Below are 14,843 nucleotides of genomic sequence, written 5' to 3' on the forward strand. Positions count from 1 at the left end.
ATTTTTGTGTCCTTTGCCAACTTCATACTTTCTCATCTTTTCTTTTGATTTACTTGGGCTATAAGGCATGTTAGCATATGAATCTATATTCATTCTCTTTTGTGTTTTCTCAGGCATCCCAAAATGCTGCAGCGAATGGAGACACTTTATCTTTCCCTTCTTCTACTGAAGAGCTAGATATTTCTCTTTGGCCTATTTCACTGGATTAATTTAGTTAGGCTTTCCATCTGATGCTGTTTTGTTAATGTTAAATTGTATTTCCTTAACATTTTATGGGAGTCAGCATAGCAGCACACTCTGGCATGCCATCAGAATAAAGACACATCATGGCACCAAATAACTACGTTATTTAGCAACTGCTCTTACCTACCATCTCCTAATTTGTGCCATAATTCAGTCACCGTGAATCTGTGTTTGTGTTGCGTCAGCCACTACAAAGATGACACTTAAATTATTTGTGTATATTAAACAAGGTGACACATTTTGATAAGTTTAGAGGTCTGAATATTTGATGCTTGCTTTCTGCTTTGGAGTTTAAGACAGTTGAACCAAAGACTTAAGATTGAATCATTTGTTCACTCCAGTAATTATGCACTAGTTGTAAATACAATTACAGACACTAGGAATTCTGAAAAAGTAGAAACGGGCACCAGTAACGTTCTCATTTAAATTAAAATGTATTTGAGTCTATTTCTAATATCTAGGTAACCCTTCTGAACAACTATTTGCTAATAAAACCCTTTCACTTAACTACCTAAAGACCCTGAATCATCCTTGAAAAATCAGTTAATGGGAAGTATATCCTTAGCTATTTAATAGTTTAAAATATGTATTTCTCGATTTTGTGGAAGAGTTGCCAAAAAAAAGTAACATAAAATTACTCAGGTCTATTTCTTTTGTTTGTTTGTTTGTTTGTTTGTGGTGGAGTCTCCCTCTTTCACCCAGGCTTGAGTGTAGTGGCACGATCTCGGCTCACTGCAACCTCCGCCTTCTGGGTTCAAGCAATTCTCATGCATCAGCCTCTGGAATAGCTGGGATTACAGGCAAGCGCCACCACGCCCGGCTAATTTTTGTATTTTTAGTAGGGAAGGGGTTTCACCATGTTGTCCAGGCTGGTCTCGAACTCCTGACCTAGTTATCTGCCCACCTCGGCCTCCCAAAGCGTTGGGATTAAAGGTGTGAGCCACCCTGCCTGGCCTGTCTGTTTCTTTTATAAGCACTTGCTTTCCAGCAAAACATAGCAAATTGGATTTGTTACCTGTTTATGATGTCACTTCATGTAGGTTTTCATTTTTGCTTCCTTTCCTTTCCCTCTTCCTACGGCCCATAAATATTTAATTACACTCTGCCTAATATAACTCAATACAGCTGCCCAAAGGAACACTATTATTTGCCTGGAGCTAGGACAGAGGCTAAAAAAAATACTAGAGATCTTATTGCAACAATTCTGTGAATCAGATGAATATTTAGGAACCACCAAACGGGGTCTGTATTATTATAATAATTAAAAATATTTTACTCTGGCTTGTATTATACCCTTTAGTTGCATGATCAGAACTGAAAAAAAATAATGATTAAGATTTGTTTTATACACCAAGTCTTATCCTAGTGATTTGAATGGAGAGTTGACCGTTGGACAACGGGGATTGAACTGTGCAGGTCTATTTATACTTGAGTTTTTTTCATTAAAAGTTATACTGACTGTGCCTGCCCCTCCTGCCTCTCCTTTCACCTCCTCCACCTCTTTCACCTTTGCCACTCCTAAGACAGTGAGACCGGACACCTCCTCTTCCTCCTTCTCCTCAGCCTACTCAGTGTCAACATGATGAAGAACTTTATTATGATCCACTTCCACATAATAAGTAGTAAATATGTTTTCTCTTCCTTATGATTTTCTTAGTAACATGATATCTTCTCTAGCTGACTTTATTGTAAAAATACATTGTATAATGCATATAACATACAAAACTTGTTCATGGACTGTTTATGTTATCAGTAAGGCTTCTGGTCAGTTGGAGACTATTAGTAGTTAATTTTAGGAAGTCAAAAGTTACAGGTGGAATTTCAACTCTGTGAGAAAGTTGGCACCCCAACCCCTGCATTGTTCAAAGGCCAACTCCGTTTCTTTGCATCAACGTTTGTACTGCTTTGAGGGGCATCAGCAAACTAACAGAATGATCAAATAACCACATTGTTTATAAGTATAAAGTTTATACTCCTTATTTATACTTACAAATAATGTGGTTGTTTGACTAAATCGCTTTCTGTTAGGGGACTGAATTTATTGATAATATTGACAAATATACCTCTGGGTCTAGAAACAAAAGGCTGAATATTTAACAGTAAATGCAATCAGAAAAATGCATATTTATTAAGTACCTGCTAACTGTTGGGCTTCTTGGAGAATATAAACAAATAAAGAATATTAGCTACTATCTTGGGACACCCATTATGCTCTAGGCTCTCTCTCTCTATATATAGCATAATGTATTTAATTCTCAAAACAAGATGATGATGTTATTACTACTCATATCTCCATTCTATATAAAGTTGGCATAGAAATCAAGCAACCGCTCCTAAATTGACATGGCCAAAAACAGAAACTCAGGCACGTATTCAAAGTGATCTGACTTTAGAGTCCATGGTCTTATAATCCCTGTATCACCTGCCTCAAACAAACCTTAGATTTTACAGCATATTTGGAGAGCAAAAACTTATCTAAAAGAAAATTAAAAGTACAAGACAGTAAAATGATTTAGATAATGACTCAGTAGAAAAAACACTGACTCCATATCAGAAGACCTGTATCAGGGCTGCGGTTAAGTTAGTTATTGAATCTCCCTGCATCTCAGTTTTTTGATGTGGGGAGAAAGAGCATATCGTGAACTCTAGTGACTGGAGAAGGATGTGATAGAGAAAGCTGTATATCTTGGTGGGGTTCCCCAGGAAACAGTGCTCAGTTCTGCTTCTCAGGGAGGTCCACTTGCAGGACAGCAATGGATGATTGTATCTTACTGCACACCTGCTGCCTCACTTCAAGCCATAGTCACATCATTGGTAGCTTGACATCTTAGGTTGTCAGCTACATAGGTTGCTTCTGGACAGGCCGTAGAGAGAAACCACTTGGGAACAGTCTGTGGAAGGAAAGAAAAAGGGATTAATTTACCTGACTGCCCCCTTTGCTGGTGGAGCTGCATTACCTGAACCTTTGACAGTCAGTGGAACTGAGAGAACCTAAAAGATTCATAAGGTGTGTCTGAAACACTGGGAATCAAAGTAGGTTTTGGAGGGTGAATGGGATTCAGATAAGCAGATTGGAGAGTGAAACCTCTGCTAGATATGAGGAGAAGAGAGTTTAGGCTTTTGTCTGGCAGGTTCTGTGAAGGAGGGTACTCAAAGAAAGATTTGCAAATTATAAACATTTGTTTCCTCTTTGGGACTCACACAACTCTTCCCTGAAAATAAATATTTGTGTTCTTTCCCCAAAGTCAGACAAAATAAAAGAAATGAATATAATATTTAACAGTCCTTTCTATAAATTTTCCTGAATTTTTTGATATGTGTTTCCTCTTGTTCAGAACTGATTAACAATTGTCTGTGCCTGTGCTTTGCTGAAAGTGTGATCTCCGTTACTTGGTACAGTGGCCAGATTTAGATTTGTTTCCTCTGGTCCCTCGATCATGACTCTCTTGAGACAGTACTTCATTTTCACTTCATCTCTGTCTCTTTTGCTTTTTTTCATTTTTACTACATTGATGATCTTATAAGGACTGATAAATTAGGTTTTCATCAATCCATTGATTAAATCTTTGACTTTTGCCTGGACAGGGGTATCAGATGTTATCTGTGTTTAACTACTTATGTACAATTACTTTATTTTTTTGAGACAGGGTCTCAGTCCGCCAGGCTGTAGTGCAGTGGCACGATCTTGGCCTACTGCAACCTCCACCTCCCGGGCTCAAGTGATTCTCCCGCCTCAGCCTCCTGAGTAGCTGAAATTACAGGCACGAACCACCATACCCGGCTAATTTTTGTATTTTCAGTACAGACGGGGCTTCACCATATTGGCCAGTCTGGTCTCGAACTCCTGACCTCAAGTGATTCACCCACCCTGGCCTCCCAGTGTGCTGGGATTACAGGCATGAACCACCATGCCCAGCCATACAATTACTTATAATTAAAGTTACTGACATAAAATGATGGAAAGGACAACCTTTATTTTGATTTAAATGAGCAAACTTTGTAATGTACTTGTTTGTAGATTGACTTTTTATGTGGTTTGTTAAAATAAGAAATTTTTAAAAGATAGCTTATTAAATGACAGTGACATTAGCGTAGATATTACACATTAACTATAATAATCGGGTGCAAAAATCATTAAAATGCAATATTAATATTTAATCTAAAACAGATTCCGGTGGGACATTTTACCACAATATCAGTATTTGATCTAAAATAGATTCCAGTGGGAGATTTTACCTAAAACTTAAATTGTGAACAGGAAGAATTTACACCCACATTTCTATTTCTTATCTAACTCATTTTAATAAAATCAATTTTACATTTTCCAAATATCAGTAAAATTAGAGAATCAATTGAAATTTCATGGTCTACAGCATTATCTTTAGACAGAACTGGAAGCAATACTCCAGTTAATAATCTAACTATAAAAATAGCAGTATTGCTCTAGTTTCAGCAATAAGAAATTATAATTGCCCGATGACCTATTTTTTTTTTTTTTAAGTTTTAGAAATTTAGCTATTTATAATCCTCTTTGTCCTCAAACTTTGTACAAAGTTATGGTTGATACCCAACAAAAAATCTGGAGCATTTCTTATTTTCTATTCACACCTTGGAATCTACATGTACAGATCTGTTTTCCGTATGTAAATAAATTAAGGATTGGGTAGATATTAGATTTGTTATAGTGACAAAAAAGGATGTGAATGTTAATCTCTATTGTATTGAAATAGTTAATTATGAGCAGGTATTAGTTCATGCAATGCAGGTGCTATGGTTTGGATATGGATCGTCCCCACTAAAACTCATATTGAAATTTTATCTTCCATGTGGCAGTTTTGGGAGGTGGAGCCTGTTTGGGCCTTGGGGACAGATCCCTCCTTAATAGATTAATGCCCTCCCTCTGGGTTGAGTGAGTTCTTGCTCTCTTGAGAATAGATTTGTTCCTGCTAGAGAGCGTTTGTAAAAGAGTCTGGCTTCCTCAGTCTCTCTCTCTTACTTCCCCTCTTGCCATGTGACCTGTTTGCACATACCAGTTTCTTTCTGCTTTTTGCCATGAGTTGAAGCAGCCTGAGAACCTCACCAGCTGCAGCTGCCCAACCGTGAACCTTCCAGCCACCAGAATCATGAGCCAAATAAACCATTTTTCTTTATAAATTACTGAGTCTCAGGGAGTCTGATATAGCAGCACTAAATGGACTAAGACACCAGAAAAACGAGGGTAAAATATTCCGCATTAGTCTCGATGTAGTTCGTTAAAGTAACACAAAATCTGATGCACATGCTGCGGGTAAAGAAGCCCTCCAGGTGGATGCGATGTGATCCTTCTCCTTCCTGGTGTTCTGTTCATAATGACCCATCAAATAGAAGGTAATAGGTATAAAGTCAGGCAAATGGGCAGGACATCTGTTACTTTTGTTTTCTGTGTAGGACTACCTACCTTCCCTGACAGTGGGAAGATTAAAATGTCGCGTGTTCAACTGCTCTTTAAAAATCTGCCTTCAACTTATCAGTTAACCTTGAAATATTTATACGTTATTGGCTTAGTTTTGTACATGCTCTATATTCTAAAGCCACTATAAAATCTACCCAGTGTCACTTAACTGTCAGACACAGCTTGTTCTTCTGAATTTTGACTCATAATGCATTAGAGGAATTGCATGGTACAATACAAACGCTATTAATTTTTCTATTAGTTGAATAGTCATACTATATCTACACATATAAATGCCTTTAAATTCTAATTTTACAGAACATTTTAAGTGCAAATGCTATAATCAGTGATTTAATTATCTAAACAGAATATTGAGGTTTGGTAATTTGGGGAAAATTTTTCTATTTAATTGTGTGAACAGTTAAAATATTCTAATTAAGTGGATATTAGAGAATAAAGACATGAGAGAAATGGTGTTATCACTAAACTTATTGAGGAAATAAGGAGGAAACATACCAACACCGTAAGTCAAATGTCAGAATTTGGTGGTGCCAAAACCAAGGAGAGTCTAGGGACTGATAACCAGAGCTTAGTTAAAGCCACATAACATGCTTCTGAGTCCAGCCATAGGCAAGAATTTTAAGAAGACATTAGGCATGAGCAACAGAGTGAGAATCAGAAATAGTAACTGGAGTCTTGGAGGAGAGAAAATGTCAAATATTAGTATCAGCTAAGAATAAGAATTAGATTAATATCTAGCATTTAATTAACTTTTACAGCAATCACATTATGATTTCTAAAATAAAAATTAGAGCATTGTAGATCAAAAAGATTAAGTAGCTAAGAACACAGACAAGAGGTTGCATGAATTCAAGGAAGGGTTTTAAGCAGTGAAACTTAATGCTGAGGACAGTTTTGCTGGCATTAGACTCCTTTCGAAAAGCCCAGTATATAGTTCTCAGGCCTCTTTGTTCAAAATGCAGTGTGATAAAACAATTTCTTCTTTCCTTGTTGTTTATTCCTCATGGAGTTATAGATATGCCTACATTCTTAGGCAGGATGAGAAATCAGTTCATTAAAAGCCTACCTATTGACTGCTAAGGGAGTCAGGTACAGTGCTAAGCATTTTGGAATATTTATATCAATTAATCCTCATGACTCTGTGACACAGGTAATATTAGTATTTCTATGCTATAGACAAAAAAAAAAAAAAAAAAGGACTTGGGCCATTAGTTAACTTGGCCCAGTAACACAAAAATCAAATGTTGGGATTCAGATTCCGTCATAAGTAGTTTGTCCTCAAAGCCCAAGTTTTTATCCACTCTGCTAATTACACCATAATTGCACAGGATGGCACAAGAAAAGAGGAAAAACAATCCTTAGTATCAGCATGACCATTATTAGTACCTCACGTGTTAAGATATCTATGGTTAAAACTCTCTTCCAGAGCAGGGGAATGGATATTAAGCCTGTCTTTAAGATGCCACATAAACTAAGAATCTTGAGAAAATGCACATACATGTACACAAATGTTGCATCACATTTTAGAGAGTTATTAGACTCTGAAGGTCAGATTTTAAATCTTCAATATTAAAGGTCATTCTATGCAAATAAAATTATACATACATATATACACACATATGTACATGCACATATAGCTTAAATTTATGCTGCTTTTAGTAACTCTGCTATTAGTAAACTATGTTTTAGAAATGAACTGAAAGGGAACTTGCTAAAATAAGTGTTTTCTGGTCTAAAGAAAGACATGGTTAGAATCTGAGCCCTCCGCCATCTAGTGGGTACCTTGAGTCACCTATTGCTTCTCTTTATGCCTGTTTCCTGATATATAAAATAGGGGTGCAAACAATACCTAGCCCAGAAGTTTGTCTTAAGCATTCGATGAGTTGACATTTATTACACACTTACTAGAGGGCCTGTGCAGAACCAGCTCCCTATAATATGTCATAGCCTCCATAAATTTATAACAATGAGTTTTAATATGGAAAAGAGCACCTTTAACATCTAACACTTTTTATTTTCGCATCCCCATTGTAACACCTAACATACCGTTTCAAACACAGTAGACATTTAGAAAGTATTTGCTGATTAAGAAGGAAAAAATATCTTAACATTGCTCCAGTTTCAATCATGTATTTAAACTGCTGTTGAATTTTTGGAAGTCTTCCATCATTTCATGGTGCTCACAAATTTCCACACATATTTTTATGACTCATTATATATTAGTAGTATAACTTCAACCTTAAATCCTCATATAATAATATACATATAATATGTAATCATGGTATTACCTTCTGCTTTTTTTCCCTGTAACTATATGCTTTTTACTAATCATTCATGCATATCTCTACTTTTATTATCAGAATATTTTTCCTGCTTTTTACAGATAGCCAAGCTTATCTATTCTTCTGGCTGTGTGTTTTTTTTTTTTTTAATGCCAGAGAAGCGTATATGCAAATGAAGGTAGAATATTTTAATATCGTTCATTGATATGTTATTACCAATCCTTGAGATAAAGTATCTTTTTTGCATATTGTAAAAGAATAGAAAAAAATCAGTCTCTCTCTATGAATGTTACCAAAACCATCAATTAAAATGTTCCAGTTAATTCTTACATGTGCATTTTGACTTATCTGAAAATGCCAATTGCTCAGTACCATTTGATCTTCACTGAGCGTTCCTTCTTTTGGCTTTTTTAAAATCATTTCTGCTAAGACGTGTTTAGATATGTTAAAAAACTGGAAATTCTTACTTTTATAGTTTTTGTTTAATTTTTTCTTAATAAAATTAAGACAATGATCAGGTTGTTTGATTCTGTTTATATTGTCACGAGATTAATTTTTTTACTATATTTTAATATCTCATTAATTAAAGGAGAAATCTAAGTGATACATTCAAATATCTGTACTGTTTGTTATGCCATAAAATCTTTAGTTATGATTAAATCTTTGAATGTCTATATCCTAGATCAACAGAGAGAACTTTTAAAGTTTATTTTAATAAATCATAAATCAATTTGGTTACTAGTTTGGCTATTTTTATAAAACATTTAAAATGTATGTTATTATTCTTTTATAAATTATTTTCATAAGATCATAAGTAAGATGTAGTCTTACTTTGAAGTAAAGAAAAAATTTTCAGATTAAAGTTTAATAGTAAATAGATCAGTACTTCTCAAACTTTATTGTACATGCTAGTCACTGTATGTACTACAGTGCATAGGGTGTCTTGTGAAAATGCAGTTTGATTCATTAGGTCTGGGATAAGACCACATTTTGAGGAGTAAACACATGGAGTATCTTTTGGGCATCCAGTGATGACTCTGCTGAAACTTCTTGGACCATATAATTAACATGCAGAATTATTTTACTAAACGTAAGGCAAAGTAATGGTTCTGGAAAAAGCCTGAGTACTAGGATAATTAGATATAACTTCATTCTCTCCTACTTAGCTAGTTAGTCTAGGGCAGATTTTAACTTTTCTTAGTTTGCTCTCTCAGTACCTTCAACAGTAGTAAGCACTTAAGAAATATTGATGTGTTGATTAGGATTTCATAGAAATAATCAGCCTCGATGATGGCAATTTCAACTCGATTTAGCAAACATTGAAGACCTACTGAGCCTGAGAGGGGTAGTGTACTCAGGGTACCACTGCACACTTGAATTATTCCTTTCTGGAAGTTATGTGAAAAAATATATGAAATAAAGACATTGGCATTGACTTAGTGGCTGGAAAACTTTCTTGGTGGCCTTTAGATATCAGCAGACCTATCATTTCTGTCATGTATTTTTTATTGGCCAATAGTTCAGGTTTCTGTGTTGCTCAAAATTCCTAGTTATTCCTAAATGTTAGGGGTAGATGCACCCAAAAGCTTCTCACATTTACCTCTTCTAATTGAAATCAGATAAAGAATTATATTTGGCCTGAGTTTGGTGCATAATAGAATAGTTTTGTTACTCTGTCAATAATGGCATAACTCAATTGTTAATGTAAATTGGGATCTAGTACACTAGACATCTCAGAAATTAAATAAGACATTAAATGTCTCCTATGGGAGAATACTCTAAGATAATGACTTTAAAAAATCTGATTACATGCCATGGAACATTCTAAATTCAGATGTGGCTCCTTCCACTCACTGATAACAGAATTTGGAATCTGTTATTAATAATAAATCCAATGTCAGAAGCTGGCTTCCTGCAAATTGTCGTTGGCTGGTATTCTCTGTGTTTCAAATTGAGTAATTAATTATATTAGCTGAATTTTGTGTTATACATATATTAGAAACAACGATATGTTTGCAATGCAGCAAATACTGTTTTGTTACTGTTAATGGATATGGCATGCATGCCAATTGTCTAGCCTTTCTTGCCTTTAAAACTGTTGTTAAAAATTAGTATGTTGTCACACATTTTGATACAATCTTGACTACCTACTAATGTTTTTAAAAGGTTGATAACTACATTTGTAAGATATAAAATATGGTAGCCTAAAATTGGACGAATGTTTTTGTTTTTACATTTTTTCAGTCTCCTCTTATTACATTTGATGGTGAATTTTTCAGGGAACAAATCTCGGGTTTTTTTTTTCTGATTTCAGTGGCATTGTGCTTTAGACTATGCTAGAGTTTCAGAGAAAATTTAATATGGATTATTTTATGAAAGATGGGAACTTCTTTGGCAGATGAACCTCCTTTTTGTACTCTCTCTTTTAGGAATATTAATATTAATTCATAATTAACCCATGAAGCCTTATTCTTTCTACTCCTTCCTTCCTCTTTTTGATGGGATAGCCACATAATAAGCATGGCCCTCTGGCCATGGAACCATATAGATAGTTTCTTCAACTCATCAGCACTGGCAAATGCTGTCGTGGTTCAACACCCCGTTCTGTGGCCACAGAAAATGCTGACAGACCATGTTTAAAAATACACAGACTAATTGTGAAAATTAGCTTGCATTTCTCCTAAGCCAAGTTCAATTTTTGCCAGTGAGTTGACTTTGGAAAATACACAGTAAATAGTTGCATTTCTTATTCATCAAGCAACTTGACATTATACTACCAAGCACTGATTTTATTTTTAATATGCTTTGAAATCGACAATGATAATTCAAGTTATAGAATGATAATTATCAATATCGTGTCAGAATAAAAGCAAACGCCATTCACTCTAATATGTAGACTCAGAGATAGCTCACAATGAAGAACGGAATAATAGGAAAGGAAAAAATTCATATTAACACATACACCCATGATTTTAGTAAAGTTTTAAAATAAAAATAAGCACTTATGATTTACCAGTGTTGAAGAGCCTTACTTCTATTAATGATGTATTTTCTTTTTAGAGTATTTCTCTTGGAGGATGGCAGCCTCAAGATATATAATATTACCAGGTCAGATGCTGGATCATATACATGCATAGCCACAAATCAGTTTGGCACTGCAAAGAACACCGGCAGCCTCATTGTAAAAGGTATCATATTATCTTCATTTGTGCTTGATGAACATTGTAAATATGCAGGCATATTATGACTTGTGTTCTGGTGTCGAACCTGTACCATATTGTGTATGTAAAATTGTTGATTTCACAATTTATTTAAGAGATCCTTTCCCGTACTCATTAATAACATGCACACTTTGCCAGTGGGATACCATGGTAGATGTGAATACTTTGGCAATCGAAAATGCTGTCAGAGTGTCATTAGAGTTAAAACCTACACCTAAATTATTTGGCTTTTTACATAAGCCTTAATGTTAGGGGCCATGGATGTTTTGATAAAGTCAGTGGATAACATTTTTTTGGTCAAATATCTTTCAGAATCTTTATTTTTATGTGAAATATTTACATGTATATAAGGCTACCAAATACATAACTGGCTAATTTGTTTATATAACTCCAGGTACAAAACTAATGAAATGCAGGGTCACAACCTTTAGTAAGCAGTTCTTTTCAAAGAGAAAAAATTAAAATCTGTGTGAATCATTATTATATTTTCATCACAGTAAACAGATAAACTCATACAATTTATAGAGATAAATTCTATACTTTTAAGATTTCTAAATCAGTATCAATCCAAATGTTCCTACATTTATCACCAAGGACATAATTAATATTAGAAGTATCTATTCCCTTTCTTTGCTGCTTTATTTTGTTGAATCTCAGCTCATAAAACTAGTGTGTTTACTGGAAGCTGTATCACTTCTATCATTTCATTGCCTCCTGGATGATAAAAATGGCTCTCTTGATAAAGCAGTTTAAGCGGCTAATTAAGCCCAAATGATTAAAATCAGCATTTGGTGCTTTCTCATCTTTTCCATTAAAATAAATATATTCAATAAAAAGTAGTTAGCTGCTACACTTCAACCATCCTTTAAAATATCTCAAGGAAAATAAACACCCACCTTTGAGCCTGGAAGATATTTCTGCCAACTCGTCTCAAGCGTATTACATTATGACGACAATTGTCTGAAGTATTCTGGGGAAATGTGACTGATAAAACTTGGTGTGTCAAAATCCAACCAGTGTGGCATATTTTGAAAAACTTCTCTTCCTTAAGATTGTATTGTCATCAATTTTTAAGACAGAGATGGACTTAAGTGTTTCAAGATAGATGTTATGGCTATATTTAGGAACAGACTATTTCTCCAGCAAATTTTTGGCAATACTCAGACCCTGAAAAATGTGAATGCTTTATATTTGAAAAAGTAACAAGTTCATTAAGGGGAAAAAAGATATTTATTATATCGTTTCAAATTAAGAAGGTGTAAGTAGTATGCAAATTTTATTACAGCAGAAGATTAAAATGTGGTGAAGGATAAAAAGGCATTTTGCAGTTAAATCTTCTAGGTATGGAAAAATCCAGAGGGCATTAAAACGTGAAATAGAAGGGATAGAAAACATCAGCAGTAGCCAATGTAGTTTTTAAAAGAAAGTTTCTTTAGAATACTGGTGATCTGGGAGGAGGGCCAATGGTTTTGCTGTTAAAATACAATGATGGGGATTCCTTCACTCTGGAGGATAAGAAAAACAAAAGTTAATGGTAGATTGAACTGAATGAATAGGCACTCTTCCTCCAGTGTTTCTTAAACCTTTGACATCATAATACTCACAGTCCACTAATAACTGATGAAAGAAAAATAAAAGGTGACGGCTAACAAAAATATTAACTGAGAAACTCGGAAGCCACTGGACTGCATTCTGGATATAACATTTGCATATTTCAGATGTGTAATATAGCCATGTTTTCTGCAAGTTAGATTCCTAGTACTTATGATGGAAATAAGTTTATCTACGCTTTCAAGTATTCCATAAATCTAACCATAATCCCCAGCTACTCTGCTCTTTCCATAAGTAAAACAATAATTAATCAAGATAGCTCAGTTAAAAAAAAAAAGCCTGACTTACATTTTTGTTTGTTCATTTCTAGTGCTCTTTGCTGAGGTTGTTGAAACAAAATTATCCCACTAGGCATTCCTTGTTACCTTAATCAGTTCCACTCTTTCTTCTTCTGTACCACTTTTTATCTTCTTACGAACTGTATAACTGACTTACTTATTATGTTTTTGTTTTTGTTTTTTTTTTTTGTCTTTTCTTCCCTTCTAGAACAGAAGCATAAAGAGGGCAGGGATTTTTGTTTTAATCAATGATGAATCATAAGTCCTAGAACATTGCTGGGAACTGTATGTGCCCAGTAAATATTTATTGATTTAATAAAATGTTATTATCTTATGCAGCTTAGTTCATAGGGATACTTTTCATACTGGCTTCCTTGCTCTAAAATCTGACAGTTTTCAATTTTTCAGGGTCTGAGCTTCTTAGGACACTTTGCAAAAAAAGAACATCAAAGAAAAAAACCAAACTTTTTACATGCATTCACTTTCTAATTGTAGGGTTTGTAATCTTTTATTTCTGACAGACATCGATCACCTCACTCTCCTAAGGGGGTACAAGCCTGAACCTACGTCGAAATCCAAAAATTCGTGAAGAGAATTCATTGTTTTGGTATTTCTAGCACAGTACAGGAGAATAACTCACATATACAAAAAGGGTACATGCTAACATAACTGATGTCACTATGCATGATTATCAAGTTACTTTCATGCATTTACACCTAATAATGGGAAGGAAATTTTGCTATATTTTAACCTTCATGACACATCCACTTCCCATTTTAAGTGGATTTTGGGGTCTTTTGCTTCTTTGTCATTAACAAGAACTATCCTATGCAATATAAACATGTACATACTTAACCACACAAATACATATAAATAAAATAAACACAAAATGTGTGTACAGTATGAAGAAAAACAGCCTTAGAAACGTTGCTTTATTATTTATCTGTAATGTTTAATCTTTATGAAAGTGTGTGACTGTCATACAAGCACAGTTCTAAGTCTATTATTACCATGTCCTCTTAACTAGACTGTTATCTCTAATTCCCTTTCATGTAAAAATGTTGAAGACATCACTGCCAAGGAATTATTATTTTACAACCTACAAATTTGAAGCCTAGCATAGGAAAAAATTATAATAGTGTACATCAATTCAACCATTTTCTTGACTATTGGGTGTATAGTCATCTGGTTGTTTGTTAAGATGGCTTAATAGTTGTGTATATATGTATGTGTATTTTCTCATCAGTAATATTCATATGATTGCTGTTACAGAATCAAATATAATTTTGTTTCTCAAGCCAAAATCAGTGTATAGTGACCTTAAGAGTAATAGAGTGTTAAGGAGCAAATGAGAAATTTCAGTAAAGCTGATAAAACAATCATCTCCCTTTGAATTTACTTATCAGCCTCTGTCATGCAAGAAATGTTGTTGTTAGATAACATCGAAAAGATAATAGTTACAAGAGTGAGATATTTTCCAGCTTAGTTTTTAGCTGATATGGCTTATCTGTGTTAAGAGGATTCTGAAGTTATCTGCACTGTATGTTGGAAATTTCTATTTCACTAATACAGCAGGATAAGGCGATTTTCCATTCAAACATTGTGAGTGCAATGAGCAGCAGCCTTTCCAGCGCCTCAGAAGATGCCCAGTATAATTTAAGGACATGTTTCAGAGGCACAAACAAGGAATCAAGAGGAAAGAGAGTTTAAGTGTTTTCATTTTGGAGGACTGAGATTAAAATTACAATGTGTACAT

General features: G+C 34.5%; 1 protein-coding gene across 7 annotated transcripts in view; it reads left to right on the forward strand.

The window, feature by feature from the left end:
• The window catches only part of CNTN6 (contactin 6), a 319,927-nt gene that overhangs the window by 250,215 nt on the left and 54,869 nt on the right, over window positions 1-14,843 (forward strand). For all 7 annotated transcript variants that reach the window (XR_010155484.1, XM_054680362.2, XM_063806584.1 and 4 more), the window contains one exon: window positions 11,038-11,165. Coding sequence is in view for 6 of the 7 variants with exons in the window: in XM_054680362.2 (XP_054536337.1) it covers window positions 11,038-11,165 (128 nt within the window). In the remaining variant the exon portion in view is untranslated. The remainder of the gene's footprint in view (window positions 1-11,037; window positions 11,166-14,843) is intronic.

Source organism: Pan troglodytes, chromosome 2 (genome assembly GCF_028858775.2).
Source record: "Pan troglodytes isolate AG18354 chromosome 2, NHGRI_mPanTro3-v2.0_pri, whole genome shotgun sequence".
NCBI classification, from domain to species: Eukaryota; Metazoa; Chordata; class Mammalia; order Primates; family Hominidae; genus Pan; species Pan troglodytes.